At 44.0% G+C, this 12552-nt stretch overlaps 2 protein-coding genes across 21 annotated transcripts in view; one reads left to right on the top strand and one right to left on the bottom strand.

Annotated features, from left to right (window-relative positions):
* SNAP91 (synaptosome associated protein 91) overlaps window positions 1-8675 on the bottom strand; it is a 77086-nt gene extending 68411 nt beyond the window's left edge. For 3 of the 20 annotated variants that reach the window (XM_080585634.1, XM_080585637.1, XM_080585644.1), the window contains exons 1-2: window positions 7328-7575; window positions 6716-6869 (exon numbers count right to left, since the gene is read on the bottom strand). In XM_080585634.1, coding sequence (XP_080441760.1) covers window positions 6716-6845 — 130 coding nt within the window. In that variant the 5' untranslated portion in view covers window positions 6846-6869; window positions 7328-7575. Of the gene's footprint in view, window positions 1-6715; window positions 6870-7327; window positions 7582-8032 lie in introns of those variants that run through there. The other 17 variants (XM_080585636.1, XM_080585638.1, XM_080585641.1 and 14 more) reach the window with 10 other exon arrangements.
* Window positions 1-12552, top strand: part of LOC308192276 (cytochrome b5 reductase 4-like) — a 191591-nt gene that overhangs the window by 92782 nt on the left and 86257 nt on the right. The gene's annotated exons all lie outside the window — the stretch shown is intronic.

Here is a 12552-nt window from a genome sequence, read left to right as displayed (position 1 = left end):
CATTGTATTTTCTCCCCCTTTCCCTTTGAGGAGGGGGATTGAGAGAGCTGTTGTGGTGGAGCTCATCTGCCCAGCAGGATAAAACCACCACACAGGTCTGTGGTGGAGCTGGCTGTGTCTGGACCAGGGTAGCTTCTGACAGGAGACACCCTGCAGCCCCCTACTGCCAAGACTTCACCATGGACTTCCAATACTGAGGGAAACATAAGTAAGGCAGGAAGAGTGCCAGCAGCTTCAAGTATTTTGAAAACACGCAGAAAGATACCAGATGCAGGTGTGCCTCTGCTATATTACTATTTCTTCAGAAGAAGAGACCAATAGGGCAACAATTCTCTAATTGGTTACAGTTTCCTCTCAATTCAAAGACTATTCCCAGTAGAGCAGCTTCTCAGACCACAGGTGGGCCTCAAGATAGCAGAGGACTCCAAGGGGCTAGAAGGAAGAATCACCCACTGCTGCCGTTTTCTCTATGCAGCAAGAAGCACTGAAGATTAATAGCATCCAAAATGCAGAGTTATCGTGGCTGCCATCTACTTTTAAGCACTTCAGAGGATCTTTCAAGAAACAGAGACATAGACGGATGGACCAACCAGTCCAACAGAGTACTTTCTTGGAGACTACAGAAAAGTCCTCACTAGTTGGACAGGCATACAGAAGGTGCATACAGAAGACAGAAGGTTTAAGAGCCAGGTCAGGAAGTCAGATGCACAGATCAAATCAAACCGTGGAAATAAGAGTACAGATTTTTTAAAATTATTTTTTTTTAAAAAAGACATTCAATCACTGCTGCCCAGGATCTAGCGGAGTAAACACTACTAAGCTGTGATGAGACATATTCAACTACTAAATAGAAGTGATGAAAACTAGGGACTAGTCACTGTATTATTGCTCTGCTCTTTCAGGAGAAGAAAAAAAAATCACACCTCTTTTTTCATCTGTGCAGAACTAGAAAATGCAAGACTGCATTTATGTAAAAGAAAAGTAGCCACATGTCATACTGACCGTCTCATGAACAAAGGACTGCAAAGAAAGCAGAAAAGGCATGGTTACTCCATTATCAAGGTCTACTAACAGAAGTCACTACAACAGAAAGGCCTTACTTCTCCCCAGACTGGTCATTCACAACCTTGGCAAAGCATGTTTAACAGGAGGATCTTGATGACTGTTGCAAACAGACTACAAATATGTCTTCAGCTGAGGGCAAGGAGGGTAGGACTTAACAATCTAACTTTATCAAGTTACACTGTTTAGATAAAAGAAAGTTTAATATTACACTATTTACCCACTCTTCTGTTTCCTATCCTCCCTTTCATTAAGCATTGTACCATAAAACGGCAGAACAGTTCTGATGCGCAAGATCAAGTGATCCCACCCAATCTGAATCCTAAAATCTGTCATCAGCATGACATCAGGGCTTCCACCCCAGCTTCAAACATATTTTTAAAAAAGTATTGCTTGCCCAAGTCTTAACTTAATTAAAAGGGCAGCCTTCTGTTGGTACACATGCCTTAAAAACAGTATTTAAGTGGGACAAGGATGTTCTAAGAGCTAAAGTCACAGAAATATTCAGGATCAACTAATCTAAAAAGCCTTCATATTAGCTCTCCTTACCCGTGACAGATATTTGTATTCCTACCTAGAGATCTACCCATCTCCAAATGATGGAAGTCTTCAATACTGTTTTGAGAAAGCAGATGAGAGAGGTCCACAGAAATAGAGCACCATTCAACATGGAGAGTGATGACAACTCCTCTCAGGAAAAAAAAAAATGCTAATCCATTACCCATTACTAAATGGATTACTTAAGTAAATAATTACTTGCTTGGATTTTTTCTTTTCCATTGTGAAAAAAAAAGAGATTCAGTAGGATGTCAAGAAGGAATTCACAATGCAGAGTGCAGCCCAGCTGCGAAAACAAAAACAAGACACTGTACTACAACTGATCTTCAATGACAATTTTCCAAAACCAGTTCTCTCATATATGGAAATTATGACAAATTATTTTTGTATATCTCTACGTACTTTAGTAGTTTCATTAGCAAAGTGTGAAGGATCAAACACAATTTGTACAGAGATTTGGTTCTCAGCAATTATTTTTTTTAGAAGATAATCCACAGCCATCAAGACAAAGCATCACCCAGACTGCAGAGCATTGCAGTACTCAAATGTCTGCACTACTCCCTTCAGAAAAGGGCCACAAGAGCCAACAGACCTGGAATGCTCTCCAAATTACCACAATAGCAAACAACTTCTGAAAGACACACTCAAGTAAATGTTAACAGGCGCCTTTGCTGAGTGACTGAAGATAGCTGTGTTGGTTTCCACCTTTCCCAAAATCCAGCCAGCAATATGTAATTTTGTAATCACACACAGTAATGAGACAGAGGTCCCTAAGAGTAACCTGTGGGAGTTTATATTTACTGAGCACAGGAAGAAAGCTTAACTCTTTGCTTCTGAACAATCAGCATTTCTGTTTCAATGCTGTAGAACACAATAATTCAAATTCCTTAAGGTCATCCACACAGTTTGAAGGATAAAAGCAAAACACTGCAAGGACAAGTACCTGTATCAGGAAAATACTGACAGCAGCCCTGCATTTCAGTTACCAATGTAAATTAAAATATAAATCTATTTTTAGAGTTTTTGTCAGCCACAGACGTGTGCCAAATCAGACCTGAGATGGAAATACACAGAATCATTTAGGTTGGAGAAGACCTCCAAGATCATCTGGTCCAACCTTCAATACGTTACTGCTCCCGCAATATACACCCAGGTCAACTCCATAGCCACTGAAAATTCAGTCCTGGTCTTCATCTGCTTTGTTTTCACTTTTCGTAAAAGTCTCCTGGCTTTTGATCAGGCCTCTGGAAGGGTCTTCTACCTCACAAGGAAGTAAGGAGGCATTACACGGTCTTTTTAGACTACACACTCCAGAACTTCCCCCTGCTGCAAAACAATTCACTTGACAAAACATAGTCAAGGAAAATCCCAGCCATTTCAATCCTTCTCAGAAACGGGAACTTGTTACAACCAACCACACATGCAACAGCCTCGCTGGTTTCCACTTCACTTCCCTAAAAGAAAAATCACTGGTCTGTTTCTGAGCTAAAACCTTTATAAAAGGAGCTCTGTTCAGATTTACTTATTTTTTTTCTGATCTATCATGTGTTTTATCAGTTAAAAGTTATGTCCTTTCTCTGAAAGCTTCTCCCTGTTGATATCATCAGAGCCACCACATCCAAGTCTGGAAGCTGGCTTTTGCTTGCCCCACATAATCAAACTCTCAGTAAAGCATTAACACGTCTTTCAGAGCAATTCTGAGAAGGAAACTTCTGTGCCAGGCTCTAGGCTTGCCCTCCCAGTTGAATTACCAGAGCTCATATATCTTTAACACAGCCCATATATACCTCACCCACCCATTGCACAATGGCCCTTTTCACTGCTTCCAGAAAAATCAAGTTGCTAATCCCCATTTCACCATGTAAACGCTTCCCTTGCTTGCTGTATCTAATTGTAATTTATTTAACACAACACAATTAGCTGAGGGAGTTGAATCAATATCATTGTGCTAACTTTAAGACCTCTATTGGAATAAAGAAACTGCGGCAGGGGTGCTAACAGTTCGGTAAGTCCACAAGGATCAGAGCTCTGTTGTGCTAACTGCAGCACCTTGCCCCAAACCATCACAGCGTCCTAGATTTATGCTCCTCTTCTCCCAACAGAGACTTGGGAATTTATTTAATGCTACCTAGCACTACTTCCATCAGTTGCTGAAAATTAACTAGTATGAGAGCCGGAATTCAAGAAAGTGGTAAATCTTAGTAATGAATATTAGCAACCTAACCATACTGTAGTACTTCTGCATTACATAACAAGTCTGTGCAGCATCCAGAGTCCATGCCAAAGGACAGCAGCATCCATATTAAAGCCTGGACTTGTAAGATGTGCAAGTACAAAAAGTCACACAAAGGCAAACACTCAGCAGCTCAGCTTTTATTCATAGAAGACTCTTCATTCTATTCTCTTCTCGACACACATGCACTCATGCTCAAATCATGCTGTTTACTTGTCAGAGCAAGTTGCCTTTATTTAAGTTCTACTCACACACACACAAAAAAAAACACCTTGTCATCTGCCACCTTTCTAAAAACCTACAGAACTAATACATTCTGTAGAAAAGTTATGAGGACAGGCATCATGTCGCATCCTCTCAGGACTACCTAATTCATGTTAAATAGTTGATCTTTCCATTTAATTTACAAAGCCCAGCTGCTAAGCAGGACACCGGAAGATAGAGGCCTGGTGTCATGTCACACAACCTAAGACGCCAAATAAAATTACAGAGATCCCTAAGGGCACAGTACCACCACGCTGACAGTAGAATCGTAGCTTTTAATAAAGCACAAGGTGATTGGAGCGCAGCTATCTTCTCTGGTATCTAAAGTCTTAGTCACTGAAATCCTTCACACCTCAACTCAAAACTTATCTTAAGGCACTGGCAAGTCTTACCTTGCATTCCCTTCTCCACATTTTCATACGCTACTTAACCAACTGGAAATGCAGTCAGCCACGTGACTCAGAGCCCGACCTCCATCTAGCAGTACCTCCTGCATGTACTGAGGTATTGCTCTTTCAGAGGGTGAACTTTTAATTTATGCTCTCGTTACAATGTAAGGCCCATTGTAACACTTGTTCACAAGATATACATCCGAGTTCAAGGAACTGCTTAACAATTCACAATTCTAAGGAGATGCCTCAGGTCTCAGAGCCTGAGAATATTTTCTCTTCTAAAAATGAACTTGATTTTTCATTTATAGTCCACAGTTTTGAATGTGTGTATCTCCCACTGACAAAATTCTGTCTTTAATGATATCAGATAGTTAAATGCTCAACTCTTGCATACAGCTTGGAAAACAGATGATAACACAGACAAGGATGTATCTTCCCAGGAAATGATCCTTTCTCTTTCTCCCATGCATCTTACATGTAGGTGGGTATGAAATTGCATAGAATATGACAGGCTTCAATCTCCTCCAGTCTCATTTTCTGAAGTAGTAATATTAGCACCAATATCCAAGCACAATCCCTTTCCAGACCCTAATATAGCGCTTGTAAACTATTTCTACCTCACTTTAATCCTGCCCATTCCAGAAAGTACTTTTATTTCTGTGTGTAAAATGTGTATATATTAATATTAAACAGACATGGCATTGCTTTAATTACAAGAACTAAGCTTCTTTAAAAAAACTAAAGCTTCTAGTAACAGATACAGTAGGACTGTCCATACACAGCCTACAGATTGAGAAGCGTCGACAGCTACCAAACATCAACACAGGAGATATCAATAACCAAGAAGTTTATATTCAGTGGCTTATCTACACTAGTCAAAGGATATTTTTTAATAAACATACACACACACACACAAAAAAAAAAGTGAGACTATATGATATTAAGACAGCTGATCTATTTTAACAACAGTTTATGCTCAAGCCAGTCCTCAGTCAAGGCTGCTTACATCAGCATCTCATCGCCATACATAAAGAGTACATCAGCCTGAAGGCTGACATGTGGGATGCCACTTATGGGGTTAGCTCTGAAGCCATTAGCACCAAGATCTGGAGTTATTTTCCAGAAGTAATACTACCTCCTTTGAAAATATACAGCATCATCAGAATTGTATTTACATGCACCTGCACCAGTATTATTTTGTAATGGACAGCAGCCAAGAGACTTCTTGGTAAAAAACCCTGCTTATCTTTACTTGAAAGCATTTCTTACCAGGTGTCCCTAGCATTTAAAAAAAAAAAAAAAAAAAAAGAAAAAACACTTAGTTTTAGGCGACATTAAAACCTGCTGTTTCTATATTGAGTCCAAAGCAAGACAGAGTTACTACTGGTAAACAAAGCCAATTAACATCATACAATTAAGTACTTTCACCATCCTAACTCCTTGGTGTCTCCAAGAAGGGGCTGACAGTGAGTGGGATGAAAAGAAAGAGAATTGTCAAGACAAAGCATTACTAGCTCACTGCTTTATAAGAAACATTTTGACTTCAACCTTGTCTCATGCATTAACTAGCTCATGCAAGTCTGGAATAGATTAAAGGTCTGTGAGACAAAGCCACCAGCCATCTTCAATAAGAGACGGTGGAAACCACCAAGGCAGATCGTGAAGTTGCTCTCAGATATTTGGGACCTCAGCAACAGCCCCTAAACTCTCCAGAGGCTGTTCCAACCCACAGCACAGTGCTATCGGGCTCCCTGACCGTTTCGACATGCCACCATCTAATGGAGATGGCCTTGCTCTTGTCAGTGCTTGGCCAGCTCCTGGCACAGCGTCGCTGTCCCTGCCCAGCACCATCCATCGCTGGGGAGGCTGAGGGAGGCAGTGACAAGCGTGTGCCCATTTTGCCATGGGTCCGATCCCCTCCGCTCCCTGAGGGACTCGGTGCCGGGAGGCACGCTTTGCGCTGCCTTCCTGGCTAAAAGGTCAAGAGGGAAAAAAAAAAAAATGGCTGAAAGAGCGGTATTATGCAATGTGAGGAGAAATGCAATAACAACTCATCCTCTCCTGGAGATTTCTCGTAACCCTTTCGATCTGCGAGCTGGATTACAGCAAGCACGGCAGCCAAAAGGCTCAAAGCCCCGTTACGGAGCGCCGCAGGCAGCCTCCTTAGCCCGGGGCCTCCGCTGCGGCTGGGCAGAGGGATGCTTACAGTCCAGGTGCTTCTTCTTGGGCCCCATCACTTCATGCGTGGTGGCTTTGCAGACGGCTCTGGCTACGGCTGATCCCGTAACGCTGTACTGAGCAGCTGCGATGCGATCCGTCAGCGTCTGACCCGACATCTTCGGTTCTCGCTGCTGCCTGCTCTGCAGAGGCGGAAAACACGGGAGGGGAAGGGGCTAGGCCGGCTGTAGGGCCGGGGGGAGGCGGGGGGCCCGCGGCCGCACAAAGCTCCCTCGGCATCCCCCCCTCCCTCCCCGCCGCCCCGTTGTGTAAGCCTTTCTGGGGCAAAAAAATAAATAAAAATAAATGGTATTTTAGACACCGCAGGGGGGGGGGGGGGGGGGGGGGATAACGATAAGCCCGAGATGGAGCACAAACAGCGATGAGACGGGGGGAGGGGGGGAAGGAAATCGCCCCCCCCCCCCCTCCTCCATCACCTGCCCGCAGCCTCCCGGGCGGGGGCTCGGCACGGCTCGGCACGGCTCGGCACGCCATGTTCCGCCTTCCCACCGCCTCCCCGTCCCCGTTTACCCCCCCACCCCCCCCCCCCAGCAAAAGGTGTGGGTCGCCATGCAGCATCCCGGCGGGCTCCAGCACCGACCTGTCCGTGTGTCCGTGCGTCCTTCCCTCCCGTCCTCCTGCCGCCGCCGCTCCCGGCCCGGCCCCGAGAGCCCCCCCGGTGCGGTGCGGAGCGCTGCGGGGCGGTGCGGGGCGGTGCGGGGCGGGCTGCCCGCTGCCCCCTCCCGCCGCCACCGGGGATGCGCTGGGCGTCCACGCCCGGCAGCCGCCGCCGCCGCCGCCGCTGCTGCTGCTGCTATTTCCAGCCTAATCCTCCCCGCAGCCTAATCCCCGCGTACTGCCGCAGCAGCGCCGCCCCCCAGCCCGGTGCAGGGGGCGGAACGGAGCCCGGCGGTGGCCCGGCGCAGTCAGGTGACAGCCCGGTGGCAGCCCGGTGGCAGCCCGGTGGCAGCCCGGTGTGCTCCCCCCCCATCTTAAAGGGGAGCCCCGGGGACGGGGGAAGGGGTGAGGGGGGGGTCTGGGGGCCCCAAAAGGGCAGTGGGGTGAGGGTAGGGGGGTGGGGGGGATGCGGTGGGACCCGGGCTGTCCTCTAGAGCTGGCCCGGTGAGAATCATCCTCCGCGGAAATTAAAAAATAATAATAATAAAATAATAAAAAATAGAAATAAAAATTAAAATAATAAAATTTAAAAACAAAAACAACAGTAAAAATAAAAAAGAAAAAGAAACAAAACACACACAAAAAAAAAAAAAAGAGAACAAAAATGAAAATGAAGAATGCAAAGCACCTTGCACAAATGGGGAAGTCTGGCGGAGCCGCTGATGCTGCCTCTGTCTGCGGTACGGTGCTGTGGATAAGTCTGGAAAGGATTCGCCGAGGTTTCCCCCAAACTGCACGCGAACTGGATGTTAATGATTTGATCAAAGCTGTCCTAAAGATGCCCCCTGAAGGGTTTTCTGTTTGATATCCCAAAGATCCCGGCCACAACGCCGTGCCACGCTAGGCAGGGGACGGAGGGTGCATCGCCCCCAGCAGCAGCCCGGGGCTTGTGCCGTGTCATTGAAGCCTGCCGGCGATCTGCCGAGTCTTCGGAAATGTGGCGTACATATATTAACATAAATCGTCTGAACTTAGTTTGGGAGTGAAGTGATTTAGGTGGGTGGGGCCTGAGTGAAATGGTGCTGGTAGCGATTACTTCAAGCTGCTGTTAGAACAAATCCAAGCAGACGACGTGCGTGTTGTTAATCAGCCGAAAAACCCGGTGTGTACACTCGGTGCACACAGATCCGTGCATGGGAAGTGATAACCGAGTCGTGTGGCATGCAAAGACACACTGCACCATTTTCATTTATCGCACCAGTGACACAATACTGCTTAGGGACTGTGCTCTGTGACAGTATGAAACAGCAGCTTTTTTACTACTACTTTTTTTTTTTTTTAAACAGAACAACCCAGAGATTTTAAAGTTGTAGGTAGCCTGAAAGCTTGGGATTCCTGTTATAGCAATGCTCAAAAGTTCAAGTTCCTTTTTCTATGGACAATCTCTTCCAAAATAACTGCTCAAATGGTGCCTGTGTCCACTGAGGAAAGGTGTTTGTGTTCTCAGGCTCTCAATACTGACTAAATCTCCTTCGTTTTTGCAGAGCAGATACAAACATTTGGATTTCCAGATTCAAGTGCTTTCTCATATGCAGTGTTTGAATATGGACAGGGATTTCATTTGGAAAAACACGTAATATGTATGTTACTGACTGCTGACCAGAAGCATTAGGTACCTGACAAATTTGAATATTCTCATATTTGAGAATTTGAGCCTCGTATATGAGTCTCATATTCCAATAGTGAGAATGGCTATAACCACAGTGTCCATGTTTGTCTACCAGCTCTATTCACCATCTTTAGCATTACGATAGCATACTATTACTATACAGACAAATTTTAGTAACGTTTCATTTACCCTAGAAGTGTTAATTTCCATTCATAGAAATTCAGCATTAGTGGAGTGCTATGGGGGAGCTAGAAGCATGCATTTGTGCAGGCATACACATAGTTTTCCCTGTGTACTTCACAGTCAGTTATTTATGTTGTAGTGTCAATTGATATCAGAAGAAAGAAACAGCTGGGAGCTACGGATACTTCATGATCCACTACTGGCATTAAGAATGACTCTGAAATCTTCTTGGTAGTACTGACAAGAGTGTGAATGTCTTGACTTTCAAAAAGACGTGAGGTTTCTTTTTAACTATTAAATTATCGAAGAAATAAAAAAAAAGTTTCAGTTTGCTGCTTTCTCCCAGTAGAAATTTAGAATAGCTTCACTTGCTGCAAGTGAAATAGTTTTCAACTTTGCAGTAGAGAAAGTATGTAGTTAGTGATATAACTTTCTATTAATGTCCAGTGTACATATTCTGAACCAAGCTTAATGTGAAAGCCTGGACAATTTCTGAATCCGTCCTTATTGTTATGAGCAGTGTCAGTCACTGAGAGTCTCAACTGTACCACTAAAACCCATGATTGTTAATATTCAGCTCATTTTATATTTTTGCTTTGTCAAATATTTAAGTAAAAGATAAATTAGACAATTTGTACCATTACTGTAAAATTTATGTATTGCAAATTGAGTTTAGAAGAAAGGACTTAAGAGACCCTCCAAATTTTTTGTTATAAACTGGCATGTTGCTAAGTCATGAACAGAGTATGCAAAAGGAAAACATTGCAAGATTTGTTAAATGCAGCAGTACAGAAACATTTTTAAGTTGTTAAATTAATTCATCTCCCATTATTTGTACATTCAGCAACAAATAATCAGTTTCTTGAGTACAAACTATGAAAATATGTCGTATTTACATCCATATCATGTTTGGTCAGTACAGCTCTACATGAAGCTCCTCTGTTCCTCTTGTTACAGTCAGCAGATGGACTTCCAGTGACCACTTTATACAAAGATTTTCTTGAGAAAAGCTGGGAACACTTGACCCTGAGAGGTTTGAGAGGTATTTCAAACAAATCTCATCCTCAACTAGCAGGTTGCCTGAATTTCTTGAGCATGATGATTTTTCTAAAAAGCTAAGATGCTTTAAAAGGGTGAGACAAGTAGAGCACATCAGTACTTTTAAATTCAGAGTAAAGTGATGTGACCTACTATATGACCTACTGGAGCTATGTTGCTTTTGAATTTTAACACACACACATACACCCCACACCCCACACATCCAAAAACAAACAAACAAACAAACAAAAACAAAAAACAGGAAACCACATTTGTAATACAAAACATATAGGAAATAGGAACCATCTTGTATAAGGTGAGACCATGGGGGGAGCTGCTCAGGCCTACACAGATCTGGGTTTGGGGTTGCCCTATAACAAAACTCTATATTGGGTGTTGAGAAGTCTCCTGGTGAGCTGGTTCTATGAGCCCCATGTCACAGCCTGACCGATAAGTTGCACAGGGAGATCTGGCTGAGGGCAATATAGGCAGCTGGGAGGGCTTCTTGCTGTTAAGAATAACCCAGAGTTGTGTTTTATTTCTTGACTCTTTGTAACTGTGCTTTCAGCTTCATAATGAAGACCCTAAAGGAGAAGATATATGGATGACTACAAAGCTGAATATCCTTTTTGAGACAAATGCTCAAAAAAAAAAATCTTAACAGATTTGGAAATAACTAGAAAGAGTTGGTCTGTGTTAATCTCACCTTCAGGCACCTACATGGAGAGCAGGCATGTCTAGAGGCTGATTCATCGCACCTGGTACCTGGATTATGAACCAGAGATGCCAATGTCTTTGATGATGCAAAGCATGTAGGATTCTCTATTTCATGCATTTTGAGTTATTTCCTCGAATACAGTGTTCATTTTAGGCCCCTGACTACAAGAGAGAGATTGAGTTGCTTGAGCATGTACAGGGAAAGCAACAGAGCTGGTGAATGGCCTGGAACACAAGTCCTGTGAGGAGCAGCTGAGGGAAATGGGGTGGTTTAGTCTGGAGAAGAGGGGGCTGCGGGGAGACCTTATTGCTCTCTACAACTGCCTGAAAGGAGGCTGCAGTGAGGAGAGTGTTGGTCTCTTTTCTCAAGTGACAAGTGATAGGACACACAAGGAAACAACCTCAAGTTGTGCCATGTGAGGTTTAGATTGGGCATCAGGAAGAATTTCTTCACAAAGTGGGTGGTCAAGAGTTGGAATGGGCTGCCTGGAGCAGTGGTGATGAAGTCCCCACCCCTACAGGTACATAAGAGACGTGTGGATGTGGCACTAGAGGACGTGGTTAAGTGATAGGGATCAGTAGGTCAGGTTGGTGGTTGATGGTCTTGAAGTTCTTTTCCAACCTTGATGATTCTATGGCTCTATTTCTGCATTAGTTTTTTTTTGCCATCTGATCTCCTGTTTCTTGTTTTTAACTCTTGGGTCATCCAGTTCTCCAGACAGCTCTGCTGCCTCTTCCTCTTGCCTTTGCAGCCAGGCAGAGGTTCAGGCTCCATCCTACTGATGCCCGTGCCAGTGGCATGCCCAGCGCTATTGTTTCTGCTGGTTTTATGGCCAGTGGTACGAAACAAGAGCTCCTGGAGAGGCTGACTGTAACCATAGTGACAGCAGCGGACCTGAAAAGATCTGTGTAGCTGTGGTAAGGGGGAGAAAAGGACTTTTCAAAGGAAGTGTGTCCTCCTGACTTTGTATCAGGTAGATGGAGCCAGGTGGCTAGCAGTATTCTCCCTCTGCTGTTACCTGCAGCAGAAGTTGCAAAACACCAGTACCAGTAGATGCCAAAACCATGAAATGCCCAGGAGTTTCTGTGCTCTGCTACTCAATATTACCTCATCTCTCAGTCTTGTGCAGCTTCTCTCCATGACAATTCACTCACATTTGTATTTCCCCTCATTAGGGCAGCTGTCCCAGTAGTAACTGATAGCTGTGGCAATAAGCACCAATGAGAAAAAGCAGGCTGTCAGTTTTCCAGTCCAAATGATGGCCCAAGAAGAATGCAGCCTGGATATGTTCATACATCCAAGGCAGACTGTTCATTAAATTTGAATTATTTCTCTTATGCATGAATATCAGACTTATCCAGTATGCTGGTTCAAGGACACAAGGACAACCTTAAAATCTGTTTAATCTTAGAGGTCTCTGTTGACTGATGCATGAGTGGACATGGCCACCCACATTGCAAGGACAGCTTCTGCTGCTGGAATTTCTTTTGGATCAGGCCTGACAATAACACAAAGGTTAATAGATAAGAAATAGCACATACCAGAAATGGGACAGAAGTCCAATCAACATGAAAGTCAGTGCCCATCAAACTCCTCAGTA

The sequence above is a fragment of the Anser brachyrhynchus genome, assembly GCF_964034855.1.
Source record: "Anser brachyrhynchus genome assembly, chromosome: 3".
Lineage (NCBI taxonomy): Eukaryota > Metazoa > Chordata > Aves > Anseriformes > Anatidae > Anser > Anser brachyrhynchus.
Note: the sequence above shows the minus strand (reverse complement) of the source record. Positions and strands in the feature narration are given on the sequence as shown.